This window comes from Sinocyclocheilus rhinocerous, unplaced genomic scaffold, assembly GCF_001515625.1.
Source record: "Sinocyclocheilus rhinocerous isolate Xijiao unplaced genomic scaffold, SAMN03320098_v1.1 scaffold1842, whole genome shotgun sequence".
NCBI classification, from domain to species: Eukaryota; Metazoa; Chordata; class Actinopteri; order Cypriniformes; family Cyprinidae; genus Sinocyclocheilus; species Sinocyclocheilus rhinocerous.
In genome coordinates this window covers 1,160,256-1,184,202 of record NW_015667292.1, presented here as the reverse complement: position 1 = coordinate 1,184,202, position 23,947 = coordinate 1,160,256, and the positions used below count along the sequence as shown (strand labels likewise).

The following is a 23,947-nucleotide window of genomic DNA, read 5'->3' as shown; positions in this document are numbered from 1 at the left end:
GAAGTTTAGTTCTTGTTCAAATGTTCTGACATGGTTAATTACCTCCAGTGAAAGGCAGACAGCTATAATGATCATTGAGGAATGGAAGATGGTGCCTCTGTTCTCACTCTTCATATTGTTTCTGAAGAGTTCATGTGTATGTTCTTGGCTTGCTGGTAAATGCCTGTTCTACAGTGATATGCAAGAGTTTCCTGTTGCCACAACCTGTGCTGGAAAAACAAACATTGCTGAGTGCCATCATGTCACTGACATTAAAGAAGATCTGCGTGGACTTCCATCAAACTTGCTTAAACTCTGTGTTCAAATGGAACGAGACTGTCATGGTGCCTTGGCTCCAGACTCATTCTCACACTTTGTTTCTTTGGAATACCTCGAAATTACTGGATGTTTTTCAGAGATCCCTCCAGAGGCTTTTAATGGATTGACCAATGTAACTTCATTAACATTGTCTCCTGTTCTACAGTGATATGCAAGAGTTTCCTGTTGCCACAACCTGTGCTGGAAAAACAAACATTGCTGAGTGCCATCATGTCACTGACATTAAAGAAGATCTGCGTGGACTTCCATCAAACTTGCTTAAACTCTGTGTTCAAATGGAACGAGACTGTCATGGTGCCTTGGCTCCAGACTCATCCTCACACTGTTTCTTTGGAATACCTCGAAATTACTGGATGTTTTTCAGAGATCCCTCCAGAGGCTTTTAATGGATTGACCAATGTAACTTCATTAACATTGTCTTTCTTGTCTCTAGAAATCTGTTGTGAGGTATCTCTTGATTTAGATCTAGATCTTGAACTATTTGTCTCTTTCGCGGTACAGTTTGTCATTATTGCCACTAAATGTTTTTGAAATGATTCCTCAGTTGTGAGAATTAAACATACTCAATGTGTGTTTGAAGGATATATCTGAGGTCCTGTGTCGACTGGCAAAAGCAAAATCACTGAAACTGTTTAAGTTAAAGGAATATGAGCTAAATAGACTTCAGTACCCAAACTGCTCTGTGTTCAATATTGAAGAGTTACATTTGTATCTAGGACAAGTATCATGTAGATGAGGGAGCCTTAGAAGTTTCGGGAAATCTCTTTATCTTGGACTTTGTTTCAAACACTGATTTCCTCAGAGATATTTCTTTAATTGGAGTTCATAAAATCAATGCTTTGATCATCAGAGTGAATGTGCTTAACGTTGATGACTTGTTTGCAGCAACAAAGTTATATTCAGTTGAGTCTTTAGACGTTCGTTATGAGACTATTCACTTGCCACCAACTCCTACTAATATATCAGACTGCTGTGAAGATATTAAGAGAATTATTCTCAAAGGTAACATATTTATAGCTAAGATTGTAAATGTCTTAGATGTACATTCAGTCTTTCAGATTTTCAGAAATCTCACTATTGTCAACATAATTAAGCATGTGCTCAGACCAGATCTCTTTGTGCTTCATTTCCACAGACAGTCAAAAATCTTTCTTTTATGATGCTAAGCACAAACAACATAAGATAGTTTCGCACCAATTTTTGTTTTTTGCAGATCTTGAAATTCTGGACTTATCCATAAGTAACATTTCTAACATAGAAGATTTTGCTTTCATTGGATTGCACAAGTTAAAAGAGCTAAACCTCTGTAGCAACAAGTTTTCTTACATTTATCAACTCAACACACATTCAGTGGTTTATATAGACTTATGGTCTTAGATCTCCAAGGAAATCATTTAATTCATATTGAATCTAAATCATTTGGACATCTGATTAACCTTAGTTCACTTCTGCTGGGAGATCTGAACTTCCCACCTCACGTGCCACTGATCAGACTGCATTTTTCTGACATGTTTGGAATTATTCCATATAATTTAAGTAATGTTTTAATAAGTTCAGATGAGAGACCAATGCAGTTTGTGATCGGGAATAATGCTACACTGGGTCAGGGTCTAAACTTCCACATCAAAAGTAAATATGTGACCATTGACGACTGCAACAGTTCACTCTTAAAATCAGTAGTCACTCTTAAGATAAATGCAGCATATGTGAACTGTGGAAATGAATTCATTGGGAAATATGTCAGATCGGTTGTCAAGCTGGAATTTGAGTCAATGTTCTCAGACAGCATTGGAGACTTGGCTGTAATCAATCAGCTTGTTCATTTAAAAGCCCTAAAACTGGAAAACACTGAATAGACAAAGCAGCCAAACCTGGCCATAATGTTTCACAATCTGACAAAACTCCGGGCGCTGATCCTGAAAAACTGCAGAATATTCTTTCTGGATGGAAGTCTGGCCAAAGACTTGAAAGCATTGACGGGTCTAGTGCTTACGCCAAAAGATAACGTCGACGTTCTTCAAAACTTGGTGGAACATTTCACTAGTTTGAAGAACCTCCATCTTCTAAACTTGGGTCTGTACTGCAGTTGTGATAATGCATGGCTGGTCTCATGGGCAAAGGACAACAGGAAGGTGCAGGTTGCCATGTTCAGGCCCTCCATGAAAGAACTGCAGTGCTTGACTGACAATAGAAACGACCACCTCAACTTTCTTGATTATTCCAAGAACTGCTCATTTGATATTAAGTTTGTTTTTCACCATCACCTCTGCCTTTTTGTGTGTTTTTATTATTGTGGTCCTGTCATATAAGCTTGCAGGCCAATACATTGCGCCATTCTATCACATTGCCAGCGGATGGTTCCGGGAGGCTTTGCGTGAACAGTAAAACACCAGTTCCGCTATGATGTTTTTGTGTCTTGCAGCGGTAAGGATGAGAGGCATTCATTTTTGCATCTCTGCCTGCACAGTTGGGACAAGACATCGTGGAAAACATCACGGACAGAATCTATGCAAGTCGCCGGACTCTTTGTCTCGTCAGTCGCAACTACCCCTCGGTAGCAACTAGTGTTCTTTGGAGATGCAGCTTGCCACCGACCGGCTCCAAGTAGAACACAGGTACATTCTTATCCTGGTCTTTCTAGAAATGATTCCATCTCGCTTGCTATCCTTCCATCATAGATTGGCCCTGCTTGGAGAAAGCAATTTCTCACAAAAAATTCAGTTGGCAAATGGATGAGAAAAAAAAACACAAAGCTGAATTTAAATTGTTTCTATTTTTGTATTTAACTATTTTAAACATTAATTTTAAATGCATATACATGTAACGACCATTTTGTACTGTATTTACAGATTTATAATATGCTTTAATAAACCTGGTGTAACATCAAGAATAATTCACTGTGCAATCGTGATATCTGGTTTTTGCAGTTAAATCATTTAACATCTTTAAACATTTAGTGCACTTTAAGCATACATAGACTGATCTTTGGAGTAACTACTCAAAACTCTTTTTCTTATAATCTCAAACACAGATTATTTCTGAATGTGCTGATCAGAACTGTACAGTAGTTGCAAGGTATTTTGGCCCATGCGTGTTTGTTTCAGTTCATGTTTTACGTTGTGTCCTGGAACACCTTTAATGGGGCAGGAATATTTGGTAACTTTATTTTGATAGTCCACTTTACACATTCTACTAACAGTAAGTAATGTTGCAACTACATATCAACTAGCAGTCATTAGAGTACTAGTAGACTGTCTGCACTTTTTGATGGGTCCACAACATACAACACACTATGAAAAACTTTGCAAGTATGTTAACTTATTCTACTAACCCTAAACCTAACCTAACAGCCTACTCTGAGAGTTAGCAGACATGTAGTTGCAAAAGTCGACTATCAAAATAAAGTGTAACTGAATATTTTGTTTATATATGTGACCCTGGACCACAAAACCAGTCTTAAGTCACTGGGGTATATTTGTAGCAATAGCCAAAAATACATTGTATAGGTCAAAATTATTGATTTTTTTTTTTATGCCAAAAATCATTAGGATATTAAGTAAAGATCATGTTCCATGAAGATATTTTGTAAATTTCCTACCGTAAATATATTAAAACTTAATTTTTGATTAGTAATATGCATTGCTAAGAATTTCATTTGGACAACTTTAAAGGCGATTTTCTCAGGATGTTTAGTTTTTGCACCCTCAGATTCCAGATTTTCAAACAGTTGTATCTCGGCCAAATATTGTATAATGTCCTATCCTAACAAACCATAAATCAATGGAAAGCTTATTTATTCAGCTTTCAGATGATGTATAAATCTCAATTTCAAAAAATGACTGGTTTTGTGGTCCAGGGTCACATATAGTAAATTTGAAATTAGCATGGTTTTCAAACTGTTCACAAACTTCCTTTTGACTACAGTTTTATTCTTTCAGTTTATTACTTTGGATTTTCACATTTCATGCAGTTCATTGTCAATCATCTGTCATTTGTCAATCCAAAATTAAACATTATCTACAAAATTAAAATTGTGCAGAAAAAGTCACATACAATATACACCATTTTATTTAACTGTAGCTTTTATTACAGTGATGTGGTCAATTTTTGTGCCCAGGTTTGTCAAAAAAAATAATCATCAATTCAACCAACACTAGGAACCACTTAAAATCCAAATGATGCAAAAATATCATCAATATCATCATTTAGCACATTTGGTTTCTGCAAGGCAGTCTGCGAGTCCATTTTTTCCTCAGCTCCAGGTACCTTATTGTTTCCTGACACCTCTTCTTTTGAGGATTGTTGCTGTGGCCTGTGTTTCAATGAAACAAAAAAGTCTTTAACTGGTCTAGAACACTTCCTGGAAAATGCAGATCTACGTCTGGCAGTTCTGTAGCGTGCCATGAAGCTTCCATGGTGCCACCGAGTTCTCCGAAGTGCAATGAAGGAACTGGAATGTTTTTGTGGCAAAGTGTTTTGAAGCAGCAATGCCTTTTGAACTTTTAACTTAAACCTCTTCAATCTCTTCTCCACCCTGAGTTTAGAAATATATATATGATTAGATATGATATACACTATAATATACACTCCTGCTGAAATAATTTATATTTTTAAGAATGATTAAGAAACACAAATTTCATTTAAGAGTATTTTTTGTACCTGACACCTTCAGCTTCCAGACTCTCCATTCTCAGACATTTCAGGTGCAAGAAGGCCAGGTGCTTACGCTCTTGATGAAACTTACTGCTCCGGCACCAGTGCATCATTTCCTTCAGATGAGCAGCCATATTTCTGAAAGAAGACACCTTCCTCAGCGACTTCAAGAACTTCCTCTTTTGAAAGACTGCAGCTTGACTTGAGATGTCCGTTTTCATCTCTGGCTCCAGAGACATCTTTGGGAAGAATGTATCAAAATTAACCAGTGATTGCATTTCTATGATAATGTCAGCATATTATTTTTCTCAAAAATTTACTTCAGTTTGATTTGTATAGAAGCCCATTTCCGCCACAAAAGAATAAAAGAAACATGCTTTTCTAAGTCATAAACATGAGATACAAAGTCAAAATTATGACTTTAAAATGTGAAATTATGACTTTATTTCATAATTATGACTTATGTATGTCAATTTTGACTTTTAAATTCAAAATTATGATGTAAAAAAATCAATTATGACAAATCAGAATTATGACATGTCATAAATGACATTGAAAGTCAAAATTGTGACATACTAAATTGAAATTATGACAGTCAATTATGAGATTAAAAAAATCATCTTAATTTTGACATTTTATGTCATAATTTAAACTTATCGCATATGTCAATTTCAACTTTTTATGCCATAATTCCTACTTTTAAAGTTTTAAGTTACCAAAGCATGTTTTTTTTTTTTCTTACGTGGTGGAAATGGGCTTCCACAGATCTGATATAAATGCGAGTGGCAAAAACAGAAATGGTAACATCCTAGGACTAGTCAATGACATCATACAAATCAAGATTAAATACCCGTTTGGTGGATTTAGCAGATTGTTGAAGCACAACCTTCATGTCCAGTCCACAGGGTGAGACATCTGGAGAATTACAAACAAATATATAAAAGCAAAGCAGTATAAATTACACAAAAACATAATTGGTAAGAAAACTCAAATAACCTGGCCGTCGCTGTAAAACTGCTGCCCCCAGGTCCAGACTAGAACCTTTATCATAACCGGCAGCTATTATTGGCATCATCTCTCTCTCCTCTTCTCCATTACCGTCTTCATGCCCTTCACCCTCAAACAACCTGGAAAGGAGAGAAAAGTTGGACTTTTGTTTCCCTTTTTTGGCCCTTAAAGGGTCTTTGGTGCCTTCTTCCAACAGTAGATCTGGGTAAGAGAGGCACAGGAAGTCTTTCAGGTCCCCAGGCAGGGTGAAGTCTGTCAGGTAGGCCATGGGCTGAGACTGAGACACCTTCTGGAGGAGTTCAGTGGTTCTTTTGTACATGGGGATGAGGGCTCTCAGAATACCTCTGAAGAACACCCTAACAAATTATAAAATGTGACAGAAAAAAAAAAAAATCTGTTATCCCATTTCAGAATGATATTTGTTGCACATTATTCCATTTTGTTTTGAAAGCTATCCATAAGCAAGCCAGTAAATGTTTAATATATTGGTATATTTTCTGAAACAATTCTTAACATTTTGGTTTTTCATACTATTATAAACACACATTTACTTAATGGGGACATTTCAAGGACATCTATTGTTTTGATATATAGCTAGTTATAAATACTATAACCTAACCCTAACAGTGCATTCACGTTAGAGACATTTTGGCAAAATGTTCTGGGTAAAAAAGGTCCAATGTCTGTTGTTAATAGTGTAACAATGTAGCCATCTCACACAAAAGTAAATTTCAAATCAAGCAGCTTTTTTTTTTTTACAAAAGTAAAAATACAAAGTCAAATGAATATCTTTGATTATACTGAACTAAGTCAAAATCAAGAATGAAAAGAAATTGACCCTGGACCACAAAACCAGTCATAAGGGTCAAATTTTTTGAAATTGAGATTTATACATCATCTGAAAGATGAATAAATGAGCTTTCCACTGATGTATGGACAATATTTGGCCGAGATACCACTATTTGAATATCTGAAATCTGAGGGTGAAAAAAATATCTAAATACTTAGAAAATCGCCTTTACAGTTGTCCAAATTAAGTTCTTAGCTATGTATATTACTAATCAAAAATTAAGTTTTGATATATTTACGGTAGGAAATTCGCAAAACATCTTAATGGAACATGATCTTTACTTAATATCCCAATGATTTTTGGCATAAAAGAAAAATGTATCTTTTTGACCCATACAATGTATTGTTGGCTATTGCTACAAATATACCCGTGCTACGTATGACTGGTTTTGTGCTCCAGGGTCACAAATATGAAATGCTGCTCCATCCCTGCAGTTTCCCAACTTAGCATCTTCAGGAAATAACTCTATGGTAATTCAGCGATGATATGGTAAATCATACTGGTACACAGACTCACCAGAGACGACTAAGCATGCTGGTTATCACCACATTCAGCACAACGAACTCGCTTAGCAGCAGGTGCTGCCGTGTCAGTCTGACTGGGGTGTGAAGGATCATAGCCATGCACAGTTCTTCTATCATAAGAATTTTCGAACCAAAGTACATGGTTGTGAATGTGAACATTTAGGATACATGAAAGCTTGGGTGCACCGCTCCAGCGTTCGGGCTAAAAGACTGGAGGCTCCTAGTAGTTTGAGACAGAGCCACTCCAACATGGGCTGACTGGGAACGTCACACTCCCCAACCTCTGCTCCAGCATCCCTACACAGAGAAACACATATTCTCAAAACCATATGGAAGAAGAAAAAAAAAAAAAAGTGTATAATTTGTTTAACATATACCTTACCTCTGAAATTTGTCTGGACACAGTTCCTTCAGATCGTCCACTGCTGCTTGTAACTTCATCTCTTTCAAACGGTTTATGCATTGTTCAACCTGAAAATTATGTAAATATGCGATCATACATTGCAAATAAATTAATTAAGGATTTTTATCACGGTCTTGACATAATTACACAATACTAAATGTAATATGCATGCATACTATATGTACATTGAAGTACTTGGTTCCCACCTGTTTTAATGCTCTGAATGGCTTGTGTTGTCTAAAGCCGTTGTTCAAAACGTAAAGAAGTTCGTAAAGAACACGGATTTCTGCCTGTAGAACTTCACTACATAACAGGGTCAAGACTTTCTCACAGTCAGTCAGCAGACTTTCAATCAAGATATCTAGACAGAGAAACATCATTACAATGTCATGTAGCCTATATAATTGTACTTAAGTTATATGTTTAGTCATTCAAAGTTCAGTCGTTTTATACAGTACGTATATATACATAAAACACGTGCAATTACTTTACAAAATAAAAACACTGCACTTATTTAACTAATAAGAATGAAGTAACGTAGACTACATTACACTAACACCAGTAAACAAGTCTTGTATTGGACAACTGAACTATCTGAAGAGATCAAAAGTTAAGACTCAAATGCTTTATCGCTGCTTACAAATTGTATCACTTGTCCACCGTTTTACATGAATCTACCGGATCCACGTGCTCAGCTCAGTCACAGAAAAACATTTATTTACATGCTTTATATGAGCTCTTTGTAGTAAATAGTAGAGTAAATATATCGTTAAGGGTTAAAATATCAGAACATACCACTTGAGTCAGTAAATGGGATTCGACTCGAAGAAACAGCACTTGGAAACTGGATACAAGTTTTATTCCAGGGTTCTTGCGCCATGTTTACAGCTGAAGGCCGGGGAGAGAAAACCAGCCAATCATACGCTTGTTCATGTGATTACGTCACAGGTCCTAAAAGGTACATACACAGCATTCTTTTGCGCTGGCGCACAGCTTACATATTGGTTATTTTTCAGTAAGGAAAAATAACTAGTCAATTAAAAGAATTTTTTATTTTTTTTTTACAATTTACATCATTATAGTTTCATATAACAAAAATACTATATTGAAGCAGTTTCATTTACCCCTAGCTTTCAACTAGTAAAATGTGGCTATAAAAATCTACACATTGAAACTAAATGTTTTTGAGATGAAAAATAAACCACGTATAATCATGTCATGTCAAACACATTTTGCTTTTAATACAGCAGGTGGAAAAAGATTAGACACGATTTTACCTGGATTCATTTTTCACATCTCAAAAAGCTGCAATTTTACCAGGAGGGTGTAAACTTTTTATAGCCACTGTGTATCAAATGTGTAGCTTACAAATATTACTAATCAAAAATTAAGTTTTGATATATTTACGGTAGGAAATTCGCAAAACATCTTAATGGAACATGATCTTTACTTAATATCCCAATGATTTTTGGCATAAAAGAAAAATGTATCTTTTTGACCCATACAATGTATTGTTGGCTATTGCTACAAATATACCCGTGCTACGTATGACTGGTTTTGTGCTCCAGGGTCACAAATATGAAATGCTGCTCCATCCCTGCAGTTTCCCAACTTAGCATCTTCAGGAAATAACTCTATGGTAATTCAGCGATGATATGGTAAATCATACTGGTACACAGACTCACCAGAGACGACTAAGCATGCTGGTTATCACCACATTCAGCACAACGAACTCGCTTAGCAGCAGGTGCTGCCGTGTCAGTCTGACTGGGGTGTGAAGGATCATAGCCATGCACAGTTCTTCTATCATAAGAATTTTCGAACCAAAGTACATGGTTGTGAATGTGAACATTTAGGATACATGAAAGCTTGGGTGCACCGCTCCAGCGTTCGGGCTAAAAGACTGGAGGCTCCTAGTAGTTTGAGACAGAGCCACTCCAACATGGGCTGACTGGGAACGTCACACTCCCCAACCTCTGCTCCAGCATCCCTACACAGAGAAACACATATTCTCAAAACCATATGGAAGAAGAAAAAAAAAAAAAAGTGTATAATTTGTTTAACATATACCTTACCTCTGAAATTTGTCTGGACACAGTTCCTTCAGATCGTCCACTGCTGCTTGTAACTTCATCTCTTTCAAACGGTTTATGCATTGTTCAACCTGAAAATTATGTAAATATGCGATCATACATTGCAAATAAATTAATTAAGGATTTTTATCACGGTCTTGACATAATTACACAATACTAAATGTAATATGCATGCATACTATATGTACATTGAAGTACTTGGTTCCCACCTGTTTTAATGCTCTGAATGGCTTGTGTTGTCTAAAGCCGTTGTTCAAAACGTAAAGAAGTTCGTAAAGAACACGGATTTCTGCCTGTAGAACTTCACTACATAACAGGGTCAAGACTTTCTCACAGTCAGTCAGCAGACTTTCAATCAAGATATCTAGACAGAGAAACATCATTACAATGTCATGTAGCCTATATAATTGTACTTAAGTTATATGTTTAGTCATTCAAAGTTCAGTCGTTTTATACAGTACGTATATATACATAAAACACGTGCAATTACTTTACAAAATAAAAACACTGCACTTATTTAACTAATAAGAATGAAGTAACGTAGACTACATTACACTAACACCAGTAAACAAGTCTTGTATTGGACAACTGAACTATCTGAAGAGATCAAAAGTTAAGACTCAAATGCTTTATCGCTGCTTACAAATTGTATCACTTGTCCACCGTTTTACATGAATCTACCGGATCCACGTGCTCAGCTCAGTCACAGAAAAACATTTATTTACATGCTTTATATGAGCTCTTTGTAGTAAATAGTAGAGTAAATATATCGTTAAGGGTTAAAATATCAGAACATACCACTTGAGTCAGTAAATGGGATTCGACTCGAAGAAACAGCACTTGGAAACTGGATACAAGTTTTATTCCAGGGTTCTTGCGCCATGTTTACAGCTGAAGGCCGGGGAGAGAAAACCAGCCAATCATACGCTTGTTCATGTGATTACGTCACAGGTCCTAAAAGGTACACACACAGCATTCTTTTGCGCTGGCGCACAGCTTACATATTGGTTATTTTTCAGTAAGGAAAAATAACTAGTCAATTAAAAGAATTTTTTATTTTTTTTTTACAATTTACATCATTATAGTTTCATATAACAAAAATACTATATTGAAGCAGTTTCATTTACCCCTAGCTTTCAACTAGTAAAATGTGGCTATAAAAATCTACACATTGAAACTAAATGTTTTTGAGATGAAAAATAAACCACGTATAATCATGTCATGTCAAACACATTTTGCTTTTAATACAGCAGGTGGAAAAAGATTAGACACGATTTTACCTGGATTCATTTTTCACATCTCAAAAAGCTGCAATTTTACCAGGAGGGTGTAAACTTTTTATAGCCACTGTGTATCAAATGTGTAGCTTACAAACAAATGGTGAGTCATATTGTTTACAAGCAAATGTCCTCTCAATATGAATAATAATATGATTTTAATAGTTTATTAATACATATCCCAAATAGTACTCAATTCAAATGCAATTTTAATGATAATAATACTAATAACTATTATATGCATATTATAACTTGTTTTTTTAATAATTATGATCTTTATTCATAACGTATTATTCTTACATAATCTGTAACACAGAACACAGTTAACATACGGTAACTATATACAGAGGGTTATGGTCAACAGCTCACCATCTTCTTTCATCCAAACAGTAATATCCATATTTATCTATTTATAAAGATGCATTTCATTTGTGTTGTAGTACCCATGCAATAATCTGTGAATTGACTTCCTCCAGTACTGATTCTTCTGTTCTGCCACGTACTGCAAGTCCATGGTTCGCATCCTTGACCCAGTGAACAGCAGAAGGGCTTTTCATGACATGCATAACATTTTGTAGAAGATTCTAAAAAGCAAGCAAAGGATAAGCTTTGTATTACATTAATATAAATATGAAAGAACCTAATAGTTTCAATGTAATCAAGAATCAAATTGCCTTTTTGCATATTACATCTTTACCAAAAAAAGTAATAAATTCCTGTGTCCCTGTAATAAAACTACAAGGGAAAAAAGTATATTCTGTCATTTGCTCACAGTCAAATCATTTCAAACCTGTATGACTTACTTTCTTTCTTCTTGTGTGAAAAAAAAAAATTCTCAAAAAGAAAGTCATACCGTTTTGGAACGGCATGAGTATGAGAAAATGATGACAAAATTTATCACTTAAGGTTTAACAGCAGGAACTTCAAGAATGACCATTACTCAGTTTAAAGCCCAAACCAATCGAAAACGTCTCATATGTGTTCACCTGTTGACACATGTTATCTGCAGTGCCAGAAACAAACAGCACAGAAGTTTGGGACAGTGCATGCAGGCCATGGCTCCGCTCAACATATGTTTGTGGTTTTCCTGGTACATTCAGTGGGAATGACAAACACAGAACACCTTGGACTGCATCCTTCTGCCTGTCACACATACGATTACACACAGCAACAGCTGTACGAGCACCCATAGAGCGTCCTGGAAACAAATACAGAAAGAGAGAGAACATTACTATTAAATTAAATAATTTATTTTATTTTATTTTATTTTCTTTCGTAGGAAGAACTTTGAAAAATGATTATTGGAAAAAGTATTCATCATTACTGCCTAAAAAAGGGAAATAATAATATTAGAACAACAGAAGGAAAACAGGCAACTATTCAATATTGTTCACTATGCATATTATAAAAAATATATTAGTAGTGAGTATTTTTTATAATATTCACCTATTTTTATCTACATATTTTTAAAGACTTGCATCTGCAATTTTTTTCTGTTCCTCCTTCAAAAATAGACTACTTTCACACATTCAAACAAGACAGAGAGAGAGAGAGAAAGAAAGAGAGAGACCTACCTCCCAAGAAAAGGCTGTTTGGTGCATATCTCTCATGGGTCTTTAAGTACTCCTGATGGATAGAAAATTGCAGGGATTATGTATTTAATATTAGAAATATTATTAATTTATAATAATAATAATAATAATTACATTTTATATTTTACACTTTGTTTTATTGCAAGGAATACAGTGGCATGCGAAAGTTTGGGAACCCCTTGCAGAATCAGTGAAAATGTGAATAATTTTAACAAAATAAGAGAGATCATACAAAATGCATGTTATTTTTTATTTAGTACTGTCCTGACTCCGGAGTAAGATATTTTACATAAAAGATGTTTACATATAGTCCACAAAACAAAAAAAATAGCTGAAAGTATTAAAATAACCCCCTTCAAAAGTTTGGGAACCCTTGGTCTTAATACTGTGTGTGGTTACCTGGAAGATCTACGACTGTTTTTGTTTGTTTTGTGATGGTTGTTCATGAGTCCCTTGTTTGTTCTGAACAGTTAAACTGAGCACTGTTCTTCAGAAAAATCCTCCATGTCCTGCAGATTCTTCAGTTTTCCAGCATCTTTTGCATATTTGAACCCTTTCCAGCAGAGACTGTATAAGTTTGAGATCCATCTTTTCACACTGAGGACAATTGAGGGACTCAAACACAACTATGAAAAAAGGTTCAAACATTCCCTGATGCTCCAGAAGGAAACATGATGCATTAAGAGCTTGAATTTGAACTTTTGAATTTGAAGCTCAAGGTCAATTGTACTTAATTTGTCTTCCGGGAAACATGCAAGTATCTTCTGTTGCTTCCGAAGGGCAGTACTAAATGAAGGAAAAAAAACGATATTTCAACAAAATAAGAAAAATTTGGACATCTTCATCCTGCTCTTAATAAAGATGCGGGAAAACTGAAGAATCTGCAGGACATGGAGGATTTTTCTGAAGAACAGTGCTCAGTTTAACTTTTCAGAACAAACAAGGGACTCATGAACAACCATCACGCTTGACGCTCTTTTTTGTTGTTGTCCTTTTTCTCTATCAAATCTTTTAGTAATCATCATAAATTATATATCATTTGAAAGCTTAGAAGTCCAAATTCATCCTGTGAAAACCATTTTGAAATCGGACATTGTGTTACCATGGAAATGATACTTTAAAATCTTTTGGCCGTCTCCTCCCCCTTAGTGGGTGGTGTCAAGTGTCATATTTCAAAATGCATTACGGTCTTTTAGAATCAAACCTTTTTATAATCTTGACAAAAAACATATCATTGGAAACGTGGCTGTTTGTGGTATAACGCCCTACATAAAATCTCACAGGAACCTCAATTATTTTCATATTATTTATTACCTGTTATGTAAAATATTTATTATATATAAAATAAAATTAGTATAGTGCATTTCCTTTACAGTAAATTTAAACTTCTATAACTTTTTGAAAAAAAAAATCCACGTTTGCAATAATCTGCTGATTTTCTTCTTTAAAAAGAGACCAACCTTAGGTCTGTATTCCAAAGTGTTCATAAATTACAACAATTTAAGTTTGGATAGTGCACTTTCATGCCTATTTTAAAAAATGGGGGGTGACAGTTAAGGGGTTAAGGGGGTTATTTTAATAATTTCAGCTATTTTTTGTTTTGTCTTGTGGACTATATGTAAACATCTTTTATGTAAAATATCTTACTCCAGACAGTACTAAATAAAAAAAATAACATGCATTTTGTATGATCTCTCTTATTTTGTTAAAATTATTCACATTAGATTCTGTAAGGGGTTCCCAAACTTCCGCATGCCACTGTATGTATTTAATATTACAATATTATTATTTCTACTACTTCTACTAATAATAATAATAATGATACATTTTAGAATATATTTTTATAGTTTTGTTTTATTATTAAAAACGAATGCATTAATAAAATGCAGTTACAACGTATTTTATTTGCATGAAGGTTCTTCTAATAATGAAAATTAGAAAATTAAGTGCTTACTACAACGGCGCTATAAGCTCTGATTCTGTACAGAAAGTTCGGCGCCCTGCAGGTGAATCGCAGACACAGAACGCCTGAACGGGCGAGAGCGTGCGCGAGGCTCTCCAGCTGTTTGGTGAGCATGTCTCCCCCCGCGCCGTGCGTCAACACCACAGCTGTGCAATGTCCCGCGCTGACGTCAGCAGGGACCGTCAACACACCGTCCAGCTCCTTCTGCTCGAACGGGATTCTCACATTCTCCTGTGATATTCATATGAATAAAAAGTGTTAAAAACGAAGTTCTTTAGACAATGCACCAAAAATGTTTTGTAAACACTCATTATATTCCACTCCGTTCACAAAAAAAAAAAACGTGTTGATAAGTTGGACATGTTTCTATAGCTAAAATACCTCTGAAAACTCCATTTAAGGATGCGTGGTTGAAGCAAGGAGCTCTAAAATACCCGGGTTTCTCACACGTGGACATGTGACGTGTCGATGTTCATATGAATCACGTTGTTTTACAGCGCCACCTGATGTAAAGGAGTGAGCATGCGCCTCAGGTAAGATGGCTACATGAAAATGTTAAAAATGTCTTTATGATGAACTGTTCGCACACTTAACACAAAAGGTTAGAACACACTTCAAAGTTAGAAAAAATATATATCAAAGGAATTTTAAATAAATGTAAGTTTGTTTGGTTTGAAGTGAAACAATAATACAATAGTTAAAACCTTAGATAGGAAAGACCAGAGCATGCCGTCACATATTTCTCAGGGTAGGTTTAAGTTCATTTCTATATAAACCACCTCAAATCTTTTAAGTCTTAGCTACTAAATAAGTAAATAAACAAACAAACATTTCCACTGTTAATTATTCTAATTATTCTGTTATGATTAATTATTATGAATAACTGAATTATTCTGTTAATTATTCTGGTCTAAACTTTGTGTAATGTATAGTAATTCTACATTAAAGTGTATAAGCAAGCCCATCTATCAAACTTTCTAAACAAATGTGTATAATAATAATATAAACCAGACCAACAAGAATGTAGAAACACAAAGATTTAATACAAAAAGAGAAACATTCAGTTAAGACATTGCAGTCACAGGACACTTGATGCACCAAGTCTGTGGTCTCGGAAACATCTTTTTCTGCAAATCCATCTAAATTTAACGGCTGCTGTTACGTAACACAACAGGTGGTCTCTCACAGCTCATCTCTGACCTATACAAAAACAAAACAAACAATTAGAAATGTTTGATCTGATCCAGAGCAAATGCATTGCGGACTAAAATAATTCATATAATAATTTGATCAGAGTAATCTGCTGATCAATCCATGTCATAAAAAGTGTATTGCCCTCATAAACCCAGTTTGTGTGCTTTATGAAATGACAATAAATCCATCAGATACTTAATTAAATGTATTGTACAGTATTATACCATATGGTGGTAAAATGTTCACTGTTGTTTCTTAGCAATAAATGTTTTATTATGCTGAAAATTCAAAGCTGAACAGAAATTTTTATAAATGGAAATCTTAGTATGGACAAAACTGAAAAAAAAAATGCTTATTTGTATAATGGGAGTTTGGTTAGGATATTTTATTTTAATGGAATCTAGAAATATTGTACTATTATTATACACTGATGACTATTATTATACTGAGTATGGTCAGTACAATCTCTGCTATTGTGTAAAATAGGTTAAATGAATACAAATTAATATACCCATTATAGTGATTTCAGTTAATACCAAGAACACATAGGCTACCTTTTTTCTTGCACAATAACATGGGAAAAGTTCGTCCTTTGGCTGTTCCACCAGCTCCATACCATCTCGAACCTTGGGCTCAGTGACCTGCAGTTCAGCATACTTCTAAAAACAAAAACACAGAGCTGGATGAGTGTAGAAATTTAATTTAGCATACAAAATTGTACTGGCAAAAATAAACAAAGATATTACATGGTACATTACATTTATTTCACAACATGCAAGTTCAGCTACATAATTTCACCATCTGTAATCTTTCCATCCAATCACATACCCTCTTACTTTCTTTGTCTTGGTGAAGCACTTTTATTTAGAACTTTTTATTAACTGCAACATCATCATACTAAACAAGCATCTTTATCAGCAGTACGAATCACATAAAATTCAAGTAGCCGCTGTGGTCTTGACCTCCAACACTTCCACACCTCAAATGCACACAGGTTTATTGTTGAGAAGTGCTTTGAGGCCAGGACTTGTGTTTAAAGATTACTGTTTCCAGCCGATAGTTATGAAAAACCATAAAGTACTGGGGTTTATGAACTCAGGGGTACTTGCGCACAGTGACTACTGTGAGCACACAGGAAACTTGGGACCAAGTCCCAAGTGTGTGTGTGTGTGTGTGTGTGTTCATAAAGTACTGGGGTTTATGAACTCAGGGGTACTTGCGCACAGTGACTACTGTGAGCACACAGGAAACTTGGGACCAAGTCCCAAGTGTGTGTGTGTGTGTGTGTGTGTTCATAAAGTATTGGGGTTTATGAACTCAGGGGTACTTGCGCACAGTGACTACTGTGAGCACACAGGAAACTTGGGACCAAGTCCCAAGTGTGTGTGTGTGTGTGTGTATTCTTTTTTTCTTTTTGTTGTAATTCATCTGTAAGCATTACAAATTTGTGACACTTATAGAAGTCAGTTAGATTAAATGTATCCAGTTCTTTCATAATTTTGTACTGTATGTTTGACCTCTTATATAGAAAAGATATACTTTTCAAACAAATATATTTAGCTATATTTAGCTTAAAAATGTTATTAAAGCTGCCAATGACACAAGACAAAACAAACCTTTTTTTTGAAGATGTCATTTCTAATTTTGAGGATGCTTATATATATTGATGATAGAAAAAAAAATTGCTGATTTAGAATAAGACTTAATTTTTTGTACCTAAAGTGCTTCTAGTCATCTTATCAACACAGACAGTAAAATGACCACTGAATGTGTGTGCCGTGCGGATGGCAAGACACGCGCTATTTAACCTTTGTCTTTTGAGTCCTTGAGAACAACACATAAAACTTGGATGAAGATGGAAGATCAAGACAAGATAAGATATATACACTGATAACTTCATAAAATCAAAAAAAAATAAAAATAAAAAAAATAAAAAAATAAAAAATAAGGAAATTAAAAAGACCCGTTGTGGAAAATAAGGTATTAAAAAGGTGATAAAACAAACAACCTGTAGTGTCACAGAAACAGTAACCGTTCCGCTCTTGGTGTAGTCACTGCCACAATAGACACACCCGAGCACTGAACTAAAGAAATTAAAAAAATACCTGAAAGAGTTTGAAGTAGTAACAGAATATACTGTCACCCATCAGATGAGTTCGTGCAAACTGCTGACCTGCCAGGGCAATTCGCTTTGCCTATAAGAAAAAACAGAAAGGTGACAGGATTGTTTGTGCAGTTTACTGCTATAGACACATTTTTAACATCGCAATCTCCTTAACAACTGCAAACCTGTTCACCTGCGTCTTGCACTACCATCCCAATACTGCATGTAAACCTTCTGCTTTGCGAACAGAGAATAATAGCTTCAGCATCTCCAATTCATGCAGATGCAAACTGTTCAGTACTAAGACTGGCTAATAGAAATGTAGCATTTTGTATTTTTTTGTATTTTATTAATAGATTAAAATGAATATAAGTTACACAATTCAGTTCTCTCAGGATTCTGTGATCAAACTCAAATGATCCCCACAAGATTTGAGCTTACAATTGTGTGTCTGCCAAAATAGTAAATGTAAAGTTAATGCAGAGAGTGTGAAAGACATTCTCAGAAACATTATAATACATAAATATATAGTTCATAGTTCAGTCATGAAACTCTAGATGGCGCAGGCTGACGGGTTGTTAATGTAACTGATGATATTCAGAGAGTTAAATGACTTGGCACAAGCTGATTGGTTCATGCTGCATATGCAGCCAATGAGCTTACTGCCTTGCATTTATATGGCTGGCTAGCATTCACTAGAGATTCCTGCAGCGCGCTTTTCAGAGTTTCTCTGAAACCCTCCACCTTCCCCAGCTTCACCTGTATAGATCTGCTACGGGATATTTTATATGCGATTTGTGCAGCAGCAGTATGTCTTAAATACTCACGGCACCGTATCGCCATATGCATTGGCAGTAGCAAGTTCCTGTACTTGCTTGCAGCAGCAGCAGCAATAATCATCAACTACAGCAATAACCAACAGCAGCAGCAATTCAGCAGCAGCATAGCAGATCTATTCCGCCAAGACCAAATACATTAACACTGTCATATCCATCACCATGCTAAAATCTTCCGAGAGTTGTCATGATTGAACTGATATAAAAGAATGTTGCAAATCTCAGGGCAATTTTTGAGAAAAGGCCAGCAAATTCAGTACTTTTGGGATATGATAAACATCCATCCATTATGTTATATAAACTGTATCATACAGACTATTAATTAAACTATACTGTATATTGAAAATTGGTGTCTTTTATTAAAGGAATATGCCACTTGAGGCCATGCCCAACAGTGATTTTACCACGGTCAAGGGAGGTTTAGGTTCTTTGCATTACAAAATAGTAATAATTTAAATGACATAAAAAATGATTAAAAAAAAGTCTGTGCTCACAAACAATTTAATATGCGATATTTTGTGTTCATATGAGAACCGTAGATGTGTGTGTGTGAATGGGGATGATGTACCTCCTCATCATGGTCAGTAGCCCACTGGATCTTCTCCAGTAGGTCACTGAGATCAGCTTTGAAGGGGATATAGTGCACCCATGGCTGGAGCTGCTTGTAAAAGTGCTCATAATAGATGGAGTCATGTTTGAACACCGCACTGTCTCCTGCAAGCAAATAAGGCAGCCTGTACGCTGCTACTGTCCCGTCAACATTTATCTGGTACTTATACTGTTAAAAGAGAAACATACAATCATCTCAGGTAAAAATAACAACATAAAAATATAAAAAATATGTAAATTAATTGAATTGAGGATCTATGCTGTGTGTACTGAAGTAGTTCTGTGAAATCCATGCACCTTGAAAAAGTCAAAAAAGGACACATGTTTGACGAGGGGCCCGTAAAGGCTCTCATCATGCTTGAAAAAGAAGAAGTTGGTTAAGGCGGCATCGAGCATGTCAGGGTTCGCCCGCGCCAGTTTAACCAGCTCAAGACGCTCTTTCCTGCTGTCTCGACCTCTCCAGAATGCTTTGCTGATCTTCTGTTCCCACATTGGACCCGTGTGTCCCTGAACAGACATCATGTCCAGACTCACTCTGTCACAGAAAAAATGATCAATGGACAAAATATATTTTAATCAGTCAGAATAAGAAATTAATATGTAGTACAGAGATTTAAATTCATGTTGTTATGATTTTTTCTAAACAAATCGCTGAACATTTAGTTTAGTTATGTTAGCATAGATAGTGCATCTTGTTTTCATGGACAGACGTTTCACAACTAGTATCACAATTGTATCATTTGAAGAAAAAAAAATCATTCATAATCACAGATCACAAACTCTGAGACCACTTAGGAAAAATGCTACCATATAGCCATACCATTTTTTCTTTCTTCACAAATTTCCTATAACTCGTTGTTTGACATTTTGCTACAATAAAGAGTTTTAAAATTAAGCTTTGTTTATTTCCTAGTTTAAATCAGATTTTAAATCCTAGATAGAGCTCCCTAAAAATCAATAAAAAGTTTTATGTTGTTCCATAAAAAGCTTTATGTGTTAACTGCATCTCCAAGAGTCACAAGAGTTTCTTTACCTGCCCATAGTCTCCAATACAGATTCAGTCAGGTCATATGTCGGCATGACAATATCTTGTGTATCATTAGACCCACACCATGAAAAGACCGGGCTGGGCTTCTCAGACGCCCGTCTCTTCTCCAGGGGCCAGTCCCCCAAATTAACAAAAAACTCAATGTCTGGAACCTTGACCTGGTCACACACAACAACAATAAGTGGACTGTTAATTTTTCAGTTATGAATTTGCACTAATTAGTAATTCAAAATAACACAAAACATATCATTCAAAATACAATTCAAAAGTTTGGGGTTGGTAAGACTTTTTAATGTATCTGAAAATTATGCTAATGTATTTCTCTTATGCTCAAAAAGGCTGCATTTATTAGATTAAAAATACAGTAAAACAGTAATATTGTTACATATTACTACAATTTAAAATAACTGATCACATGATCCTTCAGAAATCAGTCTAATATGCAGATTTGGTGTTCAAGAAACAATGGTAGTGTGCCAGCCAGTATCCATCCATCCATCCATCCATCCGTATGAAAATATAATTACTGAATACTATAGAAGTCTTATTCTTTACTTACCCCCTAAAAATAGTTGAACTATTCTGGGACAATGCCACAAACCTATCAACAATATTATTATTGTATGAACTGAAATGAACACTAACACTCAAGTTAAATTCTCCTCTTTTGATGTACATGCCTCCAACCGTTCTATGTTGGAGTGCCATCTAATGGTAATAAAGGTAAATGACTAAGCACATGCTTGAGATGTGTATTAATAACATTATTATTACTTAACATAACTTAACTAAAAGCACCCAAAAACATTTGTACAAATACTCACTTTACGTGTGAGGGACAGAAGGAAGGCATCCATGAAGATCCTGAATCCGACATGTTCTCCATGTGTTTTTATATAAACCTAGAGTAAAAAAGAATACAAAAGTACATGACATTATGAGACATTTTTTTAATATCTAATTGTTTCCTTATGTAGACAAAGGCTACAGAAGAATGTAGAGTGGCAGCTAGAGTGACAGATATATAAAATTTTACCCAATCAATGGTCCACCAATCATTTTAAACAGATGTCAAAATACTATTCAATTCTTTCTGTGCAAAACCTTGGAAAAAATGGTGTAGTTTGTTTAAAACAATCCATAGGTATTTGAATGAGGCATGCGTGTACCTGGTTGTGTTTAATGGTGTAGTGACACAGGCTGTGTCTCTTTCCAAAGCGCCTAAGGATCTCATGGGTATTATGGTCTGGATCCACACTGGGAAAGACAGATAAATCACTCTCTATCTGAGAGAAAGAGGCCGGGCAGTGCATGTTTTTTTCCCATAATGCACCACTGGGCTCTGGGCAGTCACATGATTCGTGATACACTGCACCTGGACAGTGAGAAACAGGTTAGTGTCAACTTCCACACATTGTTCATCTCTATATGATGAAGGTGGACTTGATTCTTCTCACCTTTGAGCACATATGGTGACTTTCCCACCAGCTTGTCTTTCAAAAGAATCTGAACGTGCAGATCTGTGTAACTGGCATACATGCGGTACCGAACCAAAAAGGATCCGTCATTCCGGTCTAAAATCTGGATCCAGATTCTGGCATACGGGTCTGTTGGAGATGTAATCTTCACTTCAAATGTCTTCTCTCCAGGAGAAGTTGTGAAACTGAAGATGAGGAAATCACAATAACAAAGGCATTATTATTTTATCCATGATAGAAGTAAACTGATACCTTAATGTGGACGCATGAAATGTGAACCTAAAGATGGGATGCGTAAACAAGACGCTTTTACCGCCTTGGGTGAAACTCAAAGAAAGACCTGTCCTGGGAAATTACCGGCCATTTGTTGTTAAAAATAGTTTCATTTATCACAGAACACAGTGTCTGTCAGGATACAAACATTCAGTCATAAAAGACTGACACGATATGACTAACAGAGACTAATTACTACTAATTTGTTCTTTAGCAGATTTATTCAAGCACTTACAGCACAATTGCCTTGGATTAAATAAAAGCTCTTCTTTGCATCACTTTAAGGATCAGCAGAGAAGTCTTTTTTATGTTGTATATTATACAGGTTCTTTAGAACTGGGTTCTCTCTCCGGGTTCTTTAAGCACCAATATAGTTTACTAAAGAAAGAATAAGATGATCTTGGTGGAACTATTGAGGTTTTACTGTTATCATTTTTGGTCTAGCTGAAACCTTTGTTTAAGGCAAGACACTACAGTCAAAACCATTGTTTTTCTCAGGCACTGGTCAATTTTGAGTTATCATTTTTACTTTCTGACCAGAGGAAAGAAAACATCTAATTTGTGTATTTATTTAACTACATATTTTTGTGTCTGTAGATTTCAATTACAGTGCATATTTGTAAATGATATTTTTAATATATATATATATATATATATATATATATAATGCACTTAGCCTTAAATCTGTAATATTTCAACAAAATGAAACTAAATCTTGAATCTGGCTTCATCCAGTGTTCAAATTTATGTTCTGGAAATGTATGCAAATTAATATTTCATTAGATAATATATCGTTTGCATATTAAAGCATAATATTGTCATACTATTGTCTTAATGTGCTGTGATTTATCAGCTGGGGACGTACGGTGATATCAAATAGTCAAAATTGTACCATTTTCACATGTGGTGTGTTATCGTAAATAAAAATGAACGTGAAGTGCACCCTTAATCCAGGGTTTGAACTCACAACCTATATTTCCCAGCCAGATGTGTAACCACTAAGCCACAATGCCCCATTCTGGTCTTCCAGAAGAACTCACTCACTTTCTTCCGGTGGAGTCCACTGTTTGTATGAAGAAGAACCGAGCAGGAAGGAAGATGTTTGTTTCCAGTCCAGGACCCCAGATCAAAGTTTTGCTCGCGCTGGGCGCTGCCGCTGCCGCTGCCTTTGATCTCCGAGTCATGAAAATGATGCAAAGCATCAAGAGCAGCAAAAGTTTTCTCAACATGTTTATAGAGGATGATGACACTTTCAGTAGTGGACGCGTTCATTTATCATCACTTCTTCAGAATGACAATGCTCTTTAAAACATTGCTTAAAAACACTAATGATACATTTCACCACATACTCACATTCACCAGCGGCTCGGTGTGCAAACCAACCCAGACACCATCGTGAGAAAATCTCTGCAACAGACCCAAGGCGCTCATGTGATTGGTCTGTGTGCGTCAATGACGCAACGTACTGGAAGCTGATTGGCTGTCTAATAGGAAGAGGAAAGACGCTTGCTAATGCTGCTTGTAGTCGGCGCTGCTTCAGTGCATTCATTGTTCATAGGAGATCCGTTAATCACAATGAGCTTGTAACTCGTACAAAATAAGAACAGGGTATTGCAACTCATTAAAAAATCATTTTACTTAAAAGGGGTCATATGATGTTGCTAAAAAAGAACATTATTTTGTGTATTTGGTGTAATGAAATGTGTTTATGCGGTTTAAGGTTA

The 23,947-nt window shown here is 35.6% G+C and overlaps 4 protein-coding genes and 1 pseudogene across 7 annotated transcripts; 1 reads left to right on the top strand and 4 right to left on the bottom strand.

The window, feature by feature from the left end:
- The first annotated feature begins 88 nt into the window (after window positions 1–88).
- On the top strand, window positions 89–3,054 carry LOC107733627 (toll-like receptor 13; annotated as a pseudogene).
- Window positions 3,055–4,224: 1,170 nt separating this feature from the next.
- rmp64 (ribonuclease MRP subunit p64) lies at window positions 4,225–8,661 on the bottom strand. 2 transcript variants are annotated; one of them, XM_016545333.1, is made up of 9 exons: window positions 8,552–8,661; window positions 7,963–8,117; window positions 7,736–7,824; window positions 7,522–7,650; window positions 7,346–7,423; window positions 5,968–6,335; window positions 5,822–5,886; window positions 4,978–5,210; window positions 4,225–4,852 (listed from the first exon to the last, which is right to left on the bottom strand). In XM_016545333.1, exons 1-9 carry the CDS (start codon window positions 8,634–8,636, stop codon window positions 4,483–4,485), a joined length of 1,572 nt encoding a protein of 523 aa, XP_016400819.1. In that variant the 5' UTR covers window positions 8,637–8,661; the 3' UTR covers window positions 4,225–4,482. The 2 variants fall into 2 exon arrangements, with proteins under 2 accessions (XP_016400819.1, XP_016400820.1); XM_016545334.1 differs by having other exon boundaries at window positions 4,978–5,192.
- A 614-nt stretch (window positions 8,662–9,275) lies between these two features.
- LOC107733637 (protein nepro homolog) lies at window positions 9,276–10,763 on the bottom strand. 3 transcript variants are annotated; one of them, XR_001639010.1, is made up of 5 exons: window positions 10,521–10,583; window positions 10,059–10,213; window positions 9,832–9,920; window positions 9,618–9,746; window positions 9,276–9,519 (listed from the first exon to the last, which is right to left on the bottom strand). XR_001639010.1 is itself a non-coding variant. In XM_016545345.1 (5 exons), the coding sequence occupies exons 1-5, from the start codon at window positions 10,730–10,732 to the stop codon at window positions 9,438–9,440; spliced, it is 540 nt and encodes a 179-aa protein (XP_016400831.1). In that variant the 5' UTR covers window positions 10,733–10,763; the 3' UTR covers window positions 9,276–9,437. The 3 variants fall into 3 exon arrangements, 1 of the variants encoding a protein (XP_016400831.1); XR_001639009.1 differs by lacking the exon at window positions 10,521–10,583 and adding an exon at window positions 10,493–10,512; XM_016545345.1 differs by lacking the exon at window positions 10,521–10,583 and adding an exon at window positions 10,648–10,763.
- A 667-nt stretch (window positions 10,764–11,430) lies between these two features.
- tex30 (testis expressed 30) lies at window positions 11,431–15,198 on the bottom strand. The gene is made up of 5 exons (XM_016545343.1): window positions 15,063–15,198; window positions 14,673–14,912; window positions 12,701–12,752; window positions 12,113–12,324; window positions 11,431–11,710 (listed from the first exon to the last, which is right to left on the bottom strand). Exons 1-5 carry the CDS (start codon window positions 15,075–15,077, stop codon window positions 11,552–11,554), a joined length of 678 nt encoding a protein of 225 aa, XP_016400829.1. The 5' UTR covers window positions 15,078–15,198; the 3' UTR covers window positions 11,431–11,551.
- Window positions 15,199–15,705: 507 nt separating this feature from the next.
- On the bottom strand, window positions 15,706–23,627 carry poglut2 (protein O-glucosyltransferase 2). Its single transcript, XM_016545339.1, has 10 exons — window positions 23,268–23,627; window positions 21,930–22,135; window positions 21,642–21,847; window positions 21,297–21,374; window positions 20,458–20,630; window positions 19,722–19,959; window positions 19,384–19,593; window positions 17,981–18,070; window positions 16,430–16,534; window positions 15,706–15,881 (listed from the first exon to the last, which is right to left on the bottom strand). The coding sequence occupies exons 1-10, from the start codon at window positions 23,450–23,452 to the stop codon at window positions 15,864–15,866; spliced, it is 1,509 nt and encodes a 502-aa protein (XP_016400825.1). The 5' UTR covers window positions 23,453–23,627; the 3' UTR covers window positions 15,706–15,863.
- Window positions 23,628–23,947: the final 320 nt, after the last annotated feature.

Excerpts from the sequence above, each read along its gene's own strand:
- poglut2 (XM_016545339.1), bottom strand. The coding sequence starts at position 23,452 with ATGTTGAGAAAACTTTTGCTGCTCTTGATGCTTTGCATCATTTTCATG. Across the intron at positions 21,848-21,929 it reads GTCACCATATGTGCTCAAAG|GTGCAGTGTATCACGAATCA; the intron begins GTGAGAAGAATC and ends CTCACTGTCCAG. Across the intron at positions 20,631-21,296 it reads TTCTGTCCCTCACACGTAAA|GTCAAGGTTCCAGACATTGA; the intron begins GTGAGTATTTGT and ends GTGTGTGACCAG.
- LOC107733637 (XM_016545345.1), bottom strand. The coding sequence starts at position 10,732 with ATGGCGCAAGAACCCTGGAATAAAACTTGTATCCAGTTTCCAAGTGCT. Across the intron at positions 9,747-9,831 it reads TGTCCAGACAAATTTCAGAG|GGATGCTGGAGCAGAGGTTG; the intron begins GTAAGGTATATG and ends TTCTCTGTGTAG. Across the intron at positions 9,520-9,617 it reads CGGTGCACCCAAGCTTTCAT|ACTGACACGGCAGCACCTGC; the intron begins GTATCCTAAATG and ends CACCCCAGTCAG.
- tex30 (XM_016545343.1), bottom strand. Across the intron at positions 12,325-12,700 it reads AAACAGCCTTTTCTTGGGAG|GACGCTCTATGGGTGCTCGT; the intron begins GTAGGTCTCTCT and ends ATTTGTTTCCAG. Across the intron at positions 11,711-12,112 it reads CAGATAACATGTGTCAACAG|AATCTTCTACAAAATGTTAT; the intron begins GTGAACACATAT and ends CTTGCTTTTTAG.
- rmp64 (XM_016545333.1), bottom strand. The coding sequence starts at position 8,636 with ATGGCGCAAGAACCCTGGAATAAAACTTGTATCCAGTTTCCAAGTGCT. Across the intron at positions 8,118-8,551 it reads CCCATTTACTGACTCAAGTG|ATATCTTGATTGAAAGTCTG; the intron begins GTATGTTCTGAT and ends TTCTCTGTCTAG. Across the intron at positions 5,887-5,967 it reads AGTTTTACAGCGACGGCCAG|ATGTCTCACCCTGTGGACTG; the intron begins GTTATTTGAGTT and ends GTAATTCTCCAG.